Source organism: Pipistrellus hanaki (genome assembly GCF_964339955.1).
Source record: "Pipistrellus hanaki genome assembly, chromosome: X".
NCBI classification, from domain to species: domain Eukaryota; kingdom Metazoa; phylum Chordata; class Mammalia; order Chiroptera; family Vespertilionidae; genus Pipistrellus; species Pipistrellus hanaki.
Genome location: NC_140524.1, coordinates 10,984,887 through 11,000,996, shown reverse-complemented (window position 1 = coordinate 11,000,996; position 16,110 = coordinate 10,984,887). Strand labels below are relative to the sequence as shown.

General features: G+C 58.5%; 1 protein-coding gene and 1 long non-coding RNA gene across 3 annotated transcripts in view; both read left to right on the top strand.

Moving 5' to 3' along the window:
• Positions 1-16,110, top strand: part of LOC311615761 — a 156,592-nt gene that overhangs the window by 65,670 nt on the left and 74,812 nt on the right. The window lies entirely within an intron of this gene.
• Positions 1,146-9,672, top strand: DUSP9 (dual specificity phosphatase 9). 2 transcript variants are annotated; one of them, XM_084871112.1, is made up of 4 exons: positions 1,146-1,267; positions 6,924-7,340; positions 8,581-9,030; positions 9,303-9,672. In XM_084871112.1, exons 2-4 carry the CDS (start codon positions 6,959-6,961, stop codon positions 9,626-9,628), a joined length of 1,158 nt encoding a protein of 385 aa, XP_084727238.1. In that variant the 5' UTR covers positions 1,146-1,267; positions 6,924-6,958; the 3' UTR covers positions 9,629-9,672. The 2 variants fall into 2 exon arrangements, with proteins under 2 accessions (XP_084727238.1, XP_084727239.1); XM_084871113.1 differs by having other exon boundaries at positions 1,188-1,277.

The window sequence follows — 16,110 nt, the reverse complement described above, 5'->3', positions numbered from 1 at the left end:
GTCCTCTCGTGTCCAGGGGTAATGACTCAGGGGAATCAGCGCTGCCGCAGACACAAGCCAGGCAGCCAGGCAGCCAGGCCTGCCTTGGCTGCCCCTCATCCGCGCAGTGGCTGGCATCCCAGCTCTGCCATCTCTCTCTAGACGTCATCTCAGCCAGGCCTCGCCTCATACGCCTCTCCTTGGGCTGCAAAGGGAACCCCCAGCCGGAAGCCAGCCCTCGGTAGCCCAAGGCCTCCCGCTGGTCCTCAGCATCCCTCATGGCTCATGTCCAGGCTGAGCCCCAGCTCACCAAACGCCGGCTACTGGCTTGGGAGCCCCCATGTGCTCCCCTGACCCCCCCCCCCCCACAAGGAGTGAACAGTCCAGGAACCAGCGGCCCTTCTGTCCGCACTCAGCTGCGGTTCTGGAACTCCAGTCTGAGCCCACTCGGGGGTTGTTAATTGCGTCACCCCCAGGAAACCACTGCCTCAGTTTCCATCCCTATGACAGGGGCACAGTCTCCTCTGACTCCCAGACTGACGGAAGGACAGACTGAGTCCCTTGATGGGGAGGCCGTCCCTGTCCAAGCACCAGGGCTCAGATGCTGTGATTTGCCAGAATCTGGTATGAGAGGGAGGACAGTGCAGGAGGGCACAGGGGGTGGGGGCACTCACAGTGCCCTCAGCTGGACATCAAGCCCTTTCCCCTGTGGCAGCAGGAGGTGGCCCTGGAGGCCAGGCTCTGTCCTCATGTGCCCCTTCGCTTCTGCAGCGGGAAGCAGGGGTGCCAGCAGAGACTCTCTGGTGCAAACCTCCCCCAGCCCAGGCCCAGCACGGGTCAGGGCTCCCCACCCCGCTCCTGCGCCCCACGCTCCTGGGGGCCGGGGGGCTGCCGTGGGCACCCAGACAGGGGCCTCTGCAGGAGGAGCAGGCAAAGGCTTGCAGGTGGGAGGCAGGCAGGCGGAAGCGGGTGGGGAAGGTGGAGGGAGACGCCGGGCAGGCCACGGCCCCTCCCCGCTCCCTCCCTGCGCGCCGCCGGCGACAGTGCCCCTCCTGGGCAGGGGGCGGAGAAGACGGCGACGGGAGGGGAGGAGGCGGCGGCGGAGGCGGGATTTGGAGTTTCCCTCCGCAGCAGCGGCGGCGGCGGCCCCTCCGCTCCAGGCGAGGCCGCCGCCCGAGGCTCTGGTGGCGCTCGGCGGCAGTGGCGGGGGCGCTTCCCGCCGCCCGGGCTTCGGAAACTTCCCGGCCGCCACGCGCGGAGCCGGCGCTGGAAGCCCAGCGGAACGGAGGTGAGCAGAGGTGAGCGGAGCACGCGGCGCCGGGCCACCCACCCCACCCCACCCCCACCCGGCCGGGCCGCCCTCCGACGTGCGCTCCTCCACCCTGCACCCCCAAAGTCTTGCCAACGCACACCCCACGGGGCCGGCGCGCGCGCCCCTGCGAGACCCGCCTGGTCCCGCCGCCGCACACCCCCCACATCCCGCCTGTGCGCCTCCCGTGTCCTCAGCCACGCACACCCCCTGCCACTTATGCGCACGCGGACCCGGGTCCCCGCGGTGCAAACGGCAGCCCCTCACCTCCCACCCAGCACTGTCCCCCAACTCGGGCCAGCACCCCCCCCCCCAGACCCTGCCACGCCTCAGTACACACCCAGGCACATACATATTCTCAACACATCCCTGCTCTCTGCACTAACACAGCTCCCCTCGCCGTGCCCCCACCATCTCCGACTCCCCATATGCTCGTTACAGACACCCCACCCACATTCCCAGCCCAGAGACACTGCAATCCACCTACCCCGAGCGAAGCCCCAACACTAACCCACGCCCCAGGGGCTGCCACTCCTCACTTCCCTCAGCCAGGCCCACCCCCCAGCACACACTCAGACCCCAACACGTAGTCACACCTGCTGGATTCCCGCCCTCCAGCACCCCCCGCCCCCCCCCCCCGTGGCAAATAGCCCTCAGCAGCCCCCAGCACATCCCCAGTCCCTCCCACCACCACCCCCAACACCTGGCACGCGGGCCCTAGAGGCTGCAGCATTTGGTCACAACCCTGCCAAGCGCCTCTGACTCGCCTGGAGGCGGCTTGCCATCCCCAGGGCCCCCAGGTGACTCCCTAAACAGACTTTGAGTCTCCCCAGCGACCGGTTTGGCCTCTTCCCTAAGATAAAGAAGGCACTTGGGGCACCAGGTACCGTGCTTAGATCTGCGGGCGCCGGTGTGGGGTCGGGGAGGAGGAAAGGAGAGGCAGGCATTGATAGGGACACAGTGCACGTAGTAGGTCGGCTCGGCGAGGACAGAATGCACGCAGTGCGTGTATGTGTGTTTGCGCGTGTGGTGGGGGGGAGTGATGTGTGTGCACGTGTGTTTGGGTGGGGGGGGAGCAGTGTGCAACCCGCTGAGAGAAAAAGCAGGAGCAGCACCCGCCTGGTGCAACAATTGGTTTCATTCATTCACGCCGCCTTTATTAATGAGCATTTCTTCCCTGCGCGCTAGGCTGGTGCCAGGCCCCGCACTGGGGGGCAGGGGCCAGCTGGGGCCGGGCACACCCCACTCCTGCCCTGGAGGAACTCCCAGTCCCACGAGGTGAGCGACCAGGAAAAGCAGAAAGCCATCCCCGCCGGAAAGTGTATTTGGTGGAAAAGACACTGGATTTGGCAGGAACGCTGGCGCTGGGAGTTGTGTTCCCCGGCCATGTGACCGGGCCGCCGCCACAGCCGAAATCCTGCCACTGGGCCCGGCGGGAACAGGGCATTTCGGAATGGGGGGATGAAAGGGGAGGCGGGGCGTCGCATTCCGGAGGCTCTGGGGACCAGAGGGCACACGAGGCGCACGAGGGGCCTACTGGCTGCAACAGCCCGAGGCCTCCCAGGGGCAGTGGCGGGCGGGGCGGGGCGGAGCGGAGGCCAGGGGCGCGCGGGAGGGGGGGGTAGGGGGGGGCTGGGGCCGCGGGCAAAGCGCCCACCCTGCAGAGAGCTCGCAGAGGGGGGACTGAGAGGCCCAGGCACGCAGCCCACCTCTCCCCTGCCCAGCTCACGGAGGGAGCAGGGTGAGCACCCTGAGTGGGGGCGGGAGCAGGCGCTGCAGGGGAGGGCAGGGGGGGCCTCCAGGAGAGGGTCGGGGGAAGGGGGCTTGGCGACGCTCAGCCCTGCAGTGCGGAGGTGGCAACAGGTTCCAGTCGGTCCTGCTGCTGGCGCAGCGGGCGCTGCTGGCACCGGGCACAGAGCACTCGCTTTCCTGGTTGGAGGGCTTGCCAGCAGGATCAGGAGCGAGGTGCAGGGGAGACAAATGCCCCATCACAACCCACCCCAGGGCGGGGGTTGCTAGGAGCCCAGCTTCCTTTCCTTTCACCATCGCAGAAGCTGCCTCCCTCCTCATCATCTCCCCAGCCAGGCTCCCGCCACCTCCTCCAGAAGGCCCTCTGCACAAGCACGTTGGGCATCTCAGGAGTTCCTACCTCCCTGACAGTGTGGGTGGGGGCATGTGTGTCTCTTCCTCCCTGTCAGATGCCCCCCGCCACACACTGCCTAATACACAGCCAGGCCAGGCACCCCAAGCTGGCACATGGCAGAACCCCTTGGTGCCTTCAGCCCCTGGCCACTCCGGGGTTCCACCCACAGGGGCATCGGGCCTGGAGGGACCCCCCAGGCTTGGGGCCCTTGACCAGGTGGCAGCCTACCTCTGCCTCTGGGAGGGAGGATGGAGGGACAGGAGACCCTAGAAGGCAGATTTCCTGCATAAGAGGATGTACACAGAGGAACTGGGCCCTGCTCTGACCCCCCCTGCCACCGCAAACTTGGGCATTGCAGCCTCAAAGAACGGAGGTCCGGAGCACAGAGGAGGGAGACCACAACCTGGCCCAGTGGATGGACAAAGACTGGGGTGAGGGGTGAAGAAAGAGCAGAATGTGGACAGGATGCGGAGGAGGGAGGCCTGGGCTGAGGGAAGGGGGACACAACCCAGCTGCCTGAGGCCCCCGGATGCTGGTGGTGGGACTCAATCCGGAGCCTTGGATATGGGAGACAATGGCCAGAGATTCGACCCACGCTGGCGACCCACTGGGCCAGGGAAGGAGGAAGCGGGAGAGGGGTGACTTGAGGCAGCCCGGCTCTCCCCAGCATTACTTCTGGAGTTTTCTCATCTTACCGTATTTTCCGGCGTATAAGACGACTTTTGAAACGAAAAAAAAAGTCAACCAAAAATCGGGGGCAAAAGACCAAAATTGCACAAAAATTACCTGCAGATCTTGATGGCAAAGTAAGTCTTTTCTTTGAAGTGGGAGGTAGTCTTATACAGCGAATATGGGCTCTGAGAGGAATCCGGTAGCTGTCCTAAAGTTCACAAAAACATTGGCCTTCCAGGGGCTTGAACCCTCCACTCCGCATGGCCTGTGGCACCCGTCCTATGCACAGATCTCTGCCTTTTTAAAATATATTTGTATTGATTTCAGAGAGGAAGGGAGAGGGAGAGAGAGAGAAACATCAATGATGAGAGAATCATGGATCAGCTGCCTCCCGCACGCCCCACACTGGGGATCGAGCTTGCAACCCAGGCATGTGTCCTGACCGGGAATCGAACCCTGACCTCCTGGTTCATAGGTCGGTGCTCAACCACTGAGCCACGCAGTCGGGCAAGCTCTGCCTTCTTTGACTTAGTTCCTTAGGGTCAATTCCCAAATGAATGAATTTCTTTCTAGCTCTGGATGCATATTACCAAATTCATTTCCGAAAGGGCCAACAGAGAATCCTCCAGAAGCAGCAGCAACAGAGCAGCAGGCCGGTTTCACAGCACCCCTGCCAGCACTGGGTGTTCTCATTTTGAGAACATTTTACTAATGTAATAAGTGGGAAGTGTTACCTTGCTTTCTGTTGTTACCTTGGTTTTTTTGTTTTGTTTTGTTTTGTTTTGTTTTATTCATTTGCCTTCCTTCCCCCAAGCCCCTTATACCCATTTCGGTTCCCTCCTTCATGCTGGTGGCCCGTTGCCCGTTTATCTCTCAGAGTCGTAACCTTTTGATCAATTTGTATGAGCTTTATCTTTGCTGTACATTTCCCCTCCACTCGGCCATTTGCTTTAGACGGGTTTTAAGCCGAGAAGGGACACAGAACCAGTCTTTTCCGCACCTCATTTCATTGGCTCGGTACTTCGCACACGTGGCATTATCTTGTGTGGTACCCTGTTATCTACGGACCCGTTCCCCCAGCCTGGGAGCTTCGTGCAAGCAGAGGTCGTCATCCCGTGTGCATGGAAGGAATGGAGAGGCCAGAGGCCTTTGCTGAGCGAATGTTCTGGCGCAGGGCAGGCAGAGGGTGGCTGAGGTAAAAAGTCCTGGAGGCAGGGAGAGGGCTTTGCAAGCTGTGACAGTGACCCGGTCAAGAGCTGGCGAGCTCAAAGCCTTGGCCAGAGCCAGGCAGAGAGGAGAGTGTACAGATGTGAGGCTTAAGTAGAAATTACTCACTCTTGACTAGGCAGGAGGCAGAGGGAGAGGCTAGGGTGACTCCCAGGATGGTAACATGATAAGAGCAGAGCGCTGCAGTTTGGAGCTGGGAGCTCGGAGCTCCTACGTGCCCCTGGCCAGGCCTGTGAGAAGGAATAAAGGCGTCCAGAGGCTGCCCTCTGCCTGCCTGGCCCTCCCGCCAGCCTCCGGCAGGGTTCTCGGCCAGGAAGCAGCAGCAATGGGTCTCTGGCCCTGTTTCTTCCTCCCATGATTTCCAGGGACATCCCACGGTAGCCCAAGGGGTAGCTGTGGTGAGCCCACTATATAGATGGGGCCACTGAAGTCCAGTCAGGATCCACAGACGGTCCAGGGTCGCCAAGCGAATAGGCAATCTCTGGGGCAGGGGCACTGGGCTCTCGTCCCCACCCCTCCCCCTGCCTCCGGGGGGCCTGGCTGGCGCCGGCCAGGGGAGCTGTGGCTGGCCCCCTGCTGGGCCCCTGACCTGCCCTTGGCCTCTGCCCTGGCCCAGTCCCGCTTGGGTGGAAGTCCCAGCTCAGCGCGCGACTTGCAGGGGGCCCACCCGACTGCTCTCGCTGGCACCCGTTGGCTAGCTCGACCCCTGAGCCCGCCCCCCTAGCCCCGCCCCTCTAAACGGTAACTCCTTGTCCAAAGGCAGCCGCTTCCAAGGTGGAAGCCAGGTCCTCTGCTGAGCAGCCAGCGCGCCTGCGGCTCAGGACTTTGCTTCCACGTGCGCGGCTGCTCGGGTCGCGCTACCTTCTCCCAGAGGTCCAGCCCGGGGACACCCTGTCCGAGGATCGCGCTCCGAGTCCCGCGGGGGCCCTAGCCGAGGCATCGGCACAGGGCCACCCGCGGGGGGATCCAGACTCAGGTCTCTCTCCTTTTCTTTTCCCCGGACTGGCGGGTTGCGGAGGGAGGGGGGGGGGAGTGCCGGGGCTGGATCAGCTCCGGAAGGGCCATCGCCTCCACCCCACTGCTATTCCCTGGCCGTGGGGGGAACCTCGGTCTGAGCCCCTCTCCCACGCACGCGCCCCCAAAGTCTGAAGCGCGAACTTGGGGTGTGATTTCGGGCAGGCCGAACGAGAAACTCCGAAACAAGGAAGGTGTGAAGGAGGGCGGCCGTGCGGGGCTCGGGAACACCCCAGGAGAGGCTGGGAAGGGACCCGCGGTTTTCCAAGCGGCTCCGGGATGCCCAGCTTGGCTCTTCGGGGGGACCTCTCCCACTTTCTTTCTCGGGGCGGCTAACGGCGATCGGGGACCCCGGTGGCTCCCTCGGGCGTGCTTTCGGGGCTCGCGGTGCCTTCTGCGCGTCCTCACCGAGGGAGGGGCGCGAGGAGAGGGAATCGAGCGGCGCAGGGGTGTCCCCGCGGGTGTCCCGGCCGCCCGCCTTGGGGACACGGGGTTGACTTCACATCCTGACCCCTGAGGCGGCCGGGCGGGCGCGGGGGACGCCGGCTCAACCACACGTGTCTCCCCTTCTCTCCGCAGAGCCCGCGGCCCGACGTGCCGGCAGCCGCGAACCCATGGAGGGCCTGGGCCGCTCGTGCCTGTGGCTGCGCCGGGAGCTGTCGCCGCCGCAGCCGCAGCTGCTGCTCCTGGACTGCCGCAGCCGCGAGATGTACGAGTCGGCGCGCATCGGCGGGGCGCTGAGCGTGGCCCTGCCCGCGCTGCTGCTGCGCCGCCTCCGCCGGGGCAGCCTGTCCGTGCGCGCGCTGCTGCCGGGGCCGCCGCTGCAGCCGCCGCCGCCCGCCCCCGTGCTGCTGTACGACCAGGGCGGGGGCCGCCACCGCCGCGGGGATGCCGCCGAGGCCCAGGCCGAGGCCGAGGAGTGGGAGCCCGAGTCGGTGCTGGGCACTCTGCTCCAGAAGCTGCGGGAGGAAGGCTACCTGGCATACTATCTACAGGGTAGGTGCCAGCCTAGGGCGGGGGGGCTGGGGGGAGGGGGCGGAATCCCACCTTCAGAGGGGAGTCACAATTCATTTGATCTTGAGCGAGCCCCGCTTTTTTTTGGTCTAAAGTGGAGGTGAGATATCCTCCCCTGAGTGTGATCATGGGCAAGTCCTTCCCCCCTTGGGAGCCTCAGTTTCTGAGTCTGGAAAATGGGTAGAAAGTGGCTGATCTGGGCTGGCTCCCAGCCTTCCTGAGCTAGGAATGCTGCCTGCTGCAGCTGCTCAGCCAGGGAGGGGTGGGGGGCAGCGAAACAGGACAAACCCTGCTCTGCAAAGGCAGGAAGGGGGGGGGGGGGGAGAGAGAGAGGAGCAGGGAAGGCAGAAGGAGGCCTGAGAAAGCAGAGACCTCTCTCCCCCCACCCCAGTCATGGCAGGGCTGGATGGAAGAGAGACAGGTTGATACAAGCCCACTGGCTCCATGCCGAGCCACACACACACACACACACACACACACACACTCACACTCCAGAGAGCCAGGATAGGGACAGGCCTTCTATGAACTTACAGAACCAGTTGTCCCCACCTCCCCGTGGAAGAGGGTCACCGGGCCGTGTTCCCTTGCTCCATTCGGGAGGCACAGGGATATAGAACCCCTCCCCCCCCATTGCTGCAGCTCCAGGCCCCACCCCACCCCGGGGACATAGAAGCTCTCTGTAGACCAAGGAAATGCGCCCTTCTTGGGACTTGGGGCCATCCAGGTGGAATGCCCCGCTCTCTCCCGGACTCCCCTCTTCTTGGGGTCTCCTTTCACCCCTGGAGAGAGCACAGAGGTGGCGGTGACCTGGCCCCTGCCATCAGGGCACTCCTGGTCGAGCCAGAGAGGGAGACACCCAGGCAGAGAGCTCACGTGGGAACCTGTAACTGATGGTTGTAGTCCCCCCTCCACCCCACCACCACCCACACCCCCCCCCCAAAGTTAGCAGCGCATCTGCCCTTGCGCTGGCCTCAGCCTGGCCCTGGAGGTGTGACATCCTTTTTGGATGGCTGTGCCTGGGCCCAGGAGTCACAGGGAGCACTTCCTGTCCAGCAAGTAACCAACAGCACGAGGTGAGGGTGGCTGGGCTGCCCATAGCGCACCGCACGGCGACACCAATCTAGAACAGGCTGCAAGTCCCCTCACGGGTCGGGCTGTCTGGGGCTGGTTCCCTGGTCAGGGATCAGATCAGCAGAAACCTCCTCTCTCCCCCCCCCACCAGGTGGCTTCAGCAGATTCCAGGCTGAGTGCCCTCAACTGTGCGAAAGCAGCCTCAGCAGCCGTGGCGGAGCCAGCATGGCCATGGTGCCCAGTCCAGTGGTGGGGCTGGGCAACCTGTGCCTGGGCTCTGACTGCTCCGACGGGGAGTCTGAACCCGACCGAGACTCCATGAGCTGCGGCCTGGATTCCGAGGGTGCCACGCCCCCCCCATCGGGGCTGATACCATCCTTCCCGGTCCAGATCCTGCCCAACCTCTACCTGGGTTGTGCCCGAGATTCGGCCAACGTGGAGAGCCTGGCCAAGCTGGGCATCCGCTACATCCTCAATGTCACCCCCAACCTCCCTAACCTCTTTGAGAAGAATGGCGACTTTCACTACAAGCAGATTCCCATCTCGGACCACTGGAGCCAGAACTTGTCCCAGTTCTTTCCTGAGGCCATTGCGTTCATTGGTGAGTCCTCCCTGCCCTCCCCTTTCTCCCTCCTCCGCCAGGCCTGGCTCCTGGCTTCTCCCATCACTTGACCCTCTCCCTCAGGAGGACACCCCTCCCACCCCCCGCTCGGTGGCCATCCCCAGAGCCCAGGAACGGCTGGGGCCAGGAACCCTCGGACCGGGCCAGGGCTACGTGACTTGGAGGGTGGGACGGGGCGGGGGGCTGCGAGGGCCCCCCTGGAAGACCACTGGCCTGCCCCTCACTCTGCCCCCCAACTCTGCCCTGCCTAGACGAAGCCTTGGGCCAGAACTGCGGGGTGCTTGTCCACTGCCTGGCGGGCGTCAGCCGCTCCGTCACCGTCACCGTGGCCTACCTCATGCAGAAGCTCCACCTCTCCCTCAACGACGCCTACGACCTGGTCAAGCGCAAGAAGTCCAACATCTCGCCCAACTTCAACTTCATGGGGCAGCTGCTAGACTTCGAGCGCAGCCTGCGCCTGGAGGAGCGTCGCGCCCGCGGTCGGGGCAGCGGGGGGCAGGAGTCCGCCACCTCGGACCCGCCCTCCTTCTTCACCACCCCCACCAGCGACGGGGTCTTTGAGCTCGACCCCACATAAGGCCCCCATCCAGTCCTGTCCCCCAAAGGGGTGCTCCCCACCACCCATGCGCTGCGGGAGTGGGGAGAAGAGGGAGGGAGGGGGGAGGGGGCTTAGCTGTCAGCGGGGAGGAGCGGGAGGGGGGAGGGGGCTGGGGGGGGAGCACAATACCTCATGTGGGGGCTGTGGGAAGAGGCAGGTGCTGGGAGCCTCCTCAGGGTGGCCACCCGGAGAGACCCGCCCTGCCCACTTGAAACATCCTCGGGAATCCTATTAAATGTGCCTCTGGGCTGCTGGGACCCCCGGCCTGGCCCTTGCCGCTTTGGGGTGAGACCTCGCTCCAGAAACTGCCTCTTCTGCGACTGTTATTTTTTTCTTTGGGGGGGAGGTCCCCATGCCGAGGGACCATTCCCGGTGGCGGCCTGTCCCCAGGCCCGGGCCCTGCGCTCTGCCAGCTCAGCCGGGCCCTGAGTCGCCCGGTAGTTTTCCCCCTCAGAGAGGGCATGTGCCTGCTCCGGCCACCTCATCTGCCGCAGGGACCTGCCGGCATTTCCATCCCGGTCCCCAAAGGGCTGCTTCTGGGAAGGGGCTCACCACCACCAGTGCAGTCACCTCCCGGCTCCTCTGCCCAGGGCTTCCCAAGGGATGCAGACCCCGAGGTGCCGCGGCCACCCAACGGCCACGGGGACAAGCCCGCCTCTGGGTGGCTCCTCGCTGGGCAGCACCGCCAGGGAGATCGGCGGCCCGAGAGCCATTGGGAGGGTTCCCAGCCGCACATCTGGCGCCCTGACTGTTTATCCACTTGACATTTGAAAAGATGCTTTTTTTCCCCCTCTCTCCCAGATGTCTTGACGGGATCACTGGGGCTCTTTGTGACTGAGGGTGGTCAGACTGCCACCGGAGAAGATGGGGTCTCAGAGCGAGAGCTGGAGGAAGGGGAGGGGAAGAAGAAGGCCTGGATTTTGACGCAGCGGGACACACACACACACACACACACACACACACACACACACGGCCATTCATTGCAGACACACCCCTCGTGGGCAGTGGGCAGCGGGCGGCGGCACTTAACACACACCCGAGCCTTTGGGACCCACCCCACAGTTGCTTTCTTGAATTGTTCCTGAATAAAAGGTTTCTGTAAGACTCTGAACGGAGGGAGGCTGCTTCCTGGGTACCTTGGAGGGTTTGGGGACGGTGGGGTGGGGGGAGGCCTAGGGAAGGGGGGGTATATTATACTGCGCCGCTCAGGGGCTCAAGCGCCACCCGCCCCCAGGTCATCCTTTCCCATGTGGCGCCTGCCTGTCGGCCCCACCTCTGGCCAGGTCCCCCATTTACTCACGACCCATTGAACCCCTATCTGCCACGCACGGCTAATGACCAGGACGAAGCAGTGAACCAAAGAGGCCTGCCACTCGGAGCCAACTTCCGGGAAGGGGAGGGAGAACACTAAACAGACCCCATAGAGCAGTAAATGACACCGGGCGTCCAGAGTGGCAGAGATCGGGGGAGCAGGGGCCAGAAGTGACCACGGAGCGGGCAGCTATGCCCCAAGACTCAGAGCCTTGGCGGGAGGGGATGGGAGCCACGGAAGGGCCTGAGCAGGGGAGGGACGGACAAGAGCAGACTTGTATATCCCAGCATCTGTCCCTCTGGCTGATAAAGTGTGGAATTTGGATCGAAAAGGCCCAGCCTGAGCCGGTTTGGCTCAGTAGCTAGAAAGTCAGCCCGCGGGCTGAAGGGTCCTGGGTTCCATTCTGATCAAGGGCACATACCTGGGTTGCAGACTCTGTCCCCGGCCCCCTGTTGGGATGCATGCAGGAGGCAACCAACCTTTGTCTCTCGCACATTAATGTCTCTCCCCCTCCCCGCCTCTCCCCCTTCTTCCCCTCTCTAAAAATCAGTGGGGCTGGGGGCGGGGGATTGGATATATATATATATATATATATATATATATATATATATATAATACCTTAATGAAAAAAATGAAAGAATAAATAAATAAATAAATAAAATCAGTGGGGCCAAAACGGTTTGGCTCAGTGGATAGAGCATCGGCCTGCGGACTGAAAGGTCCCGGGTTCGATTCCTGTGAAGGGCATGTACCTTGGTTGCAGGCACATCCCCAGTGCGGGATGTGCAGGAGGCAGCTGATCGGTGTTTCTAACTCTCTATCCCTCTCCCTTCCTCTCTGTAAAAAATCAATAAAATATATTTTAAAAAATCAAAATCAAAATCAGTGGGAAGATATCCTCGGGGGAGAATGGACAACAGCAAGAACGCCCAAGCTGGAAGCCAGGAGAGCATGTGGCAACCACTGAGCCACCTGACGTGATCTGTGGGTCTTGCTCCTCCCTGGCCTCCCAGCCTCAGCTCTGAACGCCTGCACACCACGGCTGCGTGTCAGAATCCCCAGCCGGAGAGATGGCGGGAAGCAGAAGGGGGCTGGAAGGCGGGTGGGAGGCAGTGCTGTAGAAGAACACAGCGGCGACTTAGGGAGCAATGTGGTCAACATGTCCAGGGAAATCGTCCGGGTCCATAACCCCTAAAATGTGGGAGGAAATCTAAAGACGTGGCGTGGAGGGCTGAGCTGGTAGGAAAATAAGAGAAAGCCTCCTAGGTCAGCAACTCTGAGGGTATTTGTGTCAAGAGGAGTGAGCTCGGGGCTCGCTCTTATCCCTGGGCAATCTGCACCCTATAGACGGCCACATCCTACCGGTAGTTCCAGGATCCTACGAATACAGTCCCTTATATGGCAAAAGGGACTCCATGGATGTGATTAAGTCAAGGCTTTTTTTTTTTTTTTTTTTTTTTTTTTTTTTTCCCAGAGAGGAAGGGGGAGGGAAAGTCAGAGAGAAACATCAGTGATGAGAGAGAATCATTGATTGGCTGCCTCCTGCACAGCCCCTACTAGGGATCGAGCCCCCAACCTAGGCATGCGCCCTTGACAGGAATCGAACCCCAGGCCCCTTCAGTCTACAGGCAGATGCTCTATCCACTGAGCCAAACCAGCCAAGGCAAGTCAAGGATCTTGAGATAGGGAGACTGTCCTGGACTATCCGAGTGGGCCCTAAATGCCATCACCTGCATCTTCATAAAGGCAAGGGGGAGGCAGGAACGTGAGAGAAGGAGATGTGATGATGGAACCATGGGCAGCAGCAGACAGAGAGAAGACGCTACACTGCTGGCTTTAAAGATGGATGAAGAAGAAGGAATTCTCATCATTTGCAGCAACCTGGATGGAATTGGAGAACATCACGCTGAGTGAAATAAGCCAGTCAATGAAAGAGAAACACCACATGACCTCACTCATTTATGGATAATAAAGAACATTATAAACTGATGAACAAAATGATAGATACAGAGACAGTAACGCAACAAACAGACTGTCAAATTACAGCAGGGAGGGTAGGGAGATCTGGGGGAGATAAGAGATCAACCGAAGGACTTGTATACATGCATATAAGCATAACAAATGGACGAAAAACTCTGGGAGGGGCATGTATGGGCGTGGGGGCGGGGGCAATGGAACGATATGTACACATATAATACCTTAATAAAAAAAAAAAATAAAGATGGATGAAGGTGCCGAAACCAGTTTGGCTCAGTGGATAGAGCATCGGCCTGCGGACTGAAAGGTCCCGGGTTCGATTCCGGTCAAGGGCATGTACCTTGGTTGCGGGCACATCCCCAGTAGGGGGTGTGCAAGAGGCAGCTGATCGATGATTCTCTCTCATCGATGTTTCTAACTCTCTATCCCTCTCTCTTCCTCACTGTAAAAAATCAATAAAATATATATATTTTTTAAATACGCAAGGCCTGTCTTTTAAAAAAGTAATAATAAAAATAAAAAAAAAGATGGATGAAGGTGCCACAAGCCAAGGAATGTGGGTGGCCTCTAGAAGCTGAAAAGGGCAAAAAACAAAAATGGTTTCATCCCTCGAGCCTCCTCTGCCCTAGCCGGTTTGGCTCAGTAGATAGAGCATCGACCTGAGGGCTAAAGGTTTGGGTCCCGGTTCGAATCCTGTCAAGGGCACATGCCAGAGTTTCGGGCTCGATCCAACATGCAGGAGGCAGCCAATCAATGATTCCCTCTCATTATTGATGTTTCTATCTCTTTCTTCCTCTCCAAAATATATATATATATATATTTTTTTTTAAGTTGCAGGTTCAATCCCCAGGCAAAGTGTGTAGGGGACGCAAGTGTTCTCTCTCTCTCTCTCTCTCTCTCTCAAAAAAAAAATATATATCAATAGAACCATATCCTCGGGTGAGGATTTTAAAAACCATACATCCCTGCCGACGCCTCGATTTTAACTCAGTGAAATCTATTTTGGATTTCCATAACAGTCCGATAATAAATTTGTGCTGTCTTAAGCCACTAAGTTTGCAATCATTTGATACAGCAGCAACAGAAAACTAATACAATTGGTGACCTAGAAAAAAAATACCCCACCAAAAGAGGCAAGGATGCTTGCATATCTTGACCTTGGATCTGGGTGGAAGTGGGGGAAAAAAAAAAAAGGGAAAATGATGACCTGAGAATTTATAGCCACAAGCTGCAATTTTAGTTGCGCGTGGTCTAGGCAGAGCGTAGTGGATGCGTGAGAATGTCTCTCTCGCAGGGACTGAGGGAGAGCAATCTGGTTGGGGGGACAGCTTCTAGATTTGTCTCGAAGCTGCATCTGATTAGCTTGCACACAGATTTTACTTAGACTGTGACAGTCCCATAAAAATAGAAAAGTGTAAAAATATATTTTTTAAAAGTTCTAAATGAAGTGGTCCAGAGGGAGGATTGCCCAACAGCGCCTGGCATATAAGCAAGCCCAAATCCTCTGTCCTTTGAATACAGACCTCAAAGAAATTCTAGAACATATAATGGAAATTTCTGAAATATATAATGGGAAAAACACACACACACATGCACACACACACACACACACACACACACACACACACAATGTACAAAGAAGCAAGCCACCGTGCGTGAGAGAAGCTTATAAATGTAAATATCCGTCCTGTAAAAACAGCAGATTTTGAAATGACGTGACACAAATAGAAAATAAGCCTGATCAAAATATGTAAAGAAACAAAATCAAGTATCAAAAGAATAACCAAAGAACAAGAAACTCCAACATGTCCGGGTGCTCTTGAAAGATGACCAAATCAAACTTCTGGAAATTAAAAGGATCATCATAAAAAGGAGCAATTCAAGGTATGGGTTAAACAGCTGGCCAGAGAGATCAGTGAACTAGAAGACGGATTTAAAGAAATAACCCAGAACACACCGCAGAGAGAGAGAGAGATTGAAGTCACTCACACAAATATGTCTTTGAATTCCTGGAAGAAGAAAAAAAAAAGTTCAAGAGAACAGGAACTATGCAATAGTAAGAAAGATAATGGCTGAGAATCGCCCCAAGTCGATGAAAGATACGGTGGAAGAGCAAGCTAAGTATTCTCTAGTAACCCCTCTCCCCCCCCGCCCGTCACCACCCCCCCACCCCCACCCCAGTTTCATCCTTTTAGAAATAAAATCCCCAAAGCTTTCTAGCGCATCTGGCTTCCCAGCTAGAAACCTTCATTCGTATCCTCCCTGGTGGCCAACTGTGGCCATGTTCTTACATGTTATCTGCTTTTTCCAAGAGAGCCCTTAGCATAATCAGAGTGATTTAAATTGCTGATCTGATAAATTCCAGTAACCCTGCCATATCTGATCCTGCCTCTGCTGCTTGCTCTGTCTCTTCAAACTGTTTTGTTGTCGCTGTTGTTTGTTGTTTGTTTGTTTGTTTTGCCGTAGGTATGCCTCGTACTGCTTTGTTGAAAGCCAGATGTGATGGATTGCTTCAAAGGACGTGCGGTCGCTATGCCGTCGGTAAGGCGGTGTGAGGGGAGAGGAGGTTACATTCCACAGTCTTATGATTAAGTCTCTGTCTCCGGTCAGCGTGTGCCTCGGCACCGTGAACTTCACAGTGCTTCTCAGTTCCCCTGCCTAAGGTGGGACAGGATGGCCAGAGGGGGCTGGTAGACCCAGAGAAGGAGAAACATGGATCAGACCATCAAACCTCAGAGGGAAGGCAGGGGAGGGTGGGGGTAACGGGGAGAGATCAACAAAGGACTTGTGTGCATGCATATAAGCCTAACCCATGGACACAGAAACCAGGGGGGTGAGGGCATGAGTTGGGGGGATGGAGAGGTAATGGGGGACTAAGGACACATATGTAACACCTTAATCAATAAAGAAATTTTTTTTAAAAAAAAGGGTATTCCTGCCCTAACCGTTTGGCTCAGTGGATAGAGCATCGGCCTGCGGACTGAAAGATCCCAGGTTCGATTCCAGTCAAGGGCATGTACTTTGGTTGCGGGCACATCCGCAGTAGGAGGTGTGCAGGAGGCAGCTGGTCGATGTTTTTCTCTCATCGATGTTTCTAGTTCTCTATCCCTCTCCCTTCCTCTCTGTAAAAAATCAATAAAATATATATTTTCAAAAAGGGTATGTCCCTTCT

Bases quoted from the DNA above. Each gene is read 5' to 3' on its own strand.
- DUSP9 (XM_084871112.1), top strand. From the start codon at position 6,959: ATGGAGGGCCTGGGCCGCTCGTGCCTGTGGCTGCGCCGGGAGCTGTCG. The intron at 7,341-8,580 runs GTAGGTGCCAGC...CCCCCCCACCAG, and splicing joins CCTGGCATACTATCTACAGG to GTGGCTTCAGCAGATTCCAG. The intron at 9,031-9,302 runs GTGAGTCCTCCC...TGCCCTGCCTAG, and splicing joins TGAGGCCATTGCGTTCATTG to ACGAAGCCTTGGGCCAGAAC.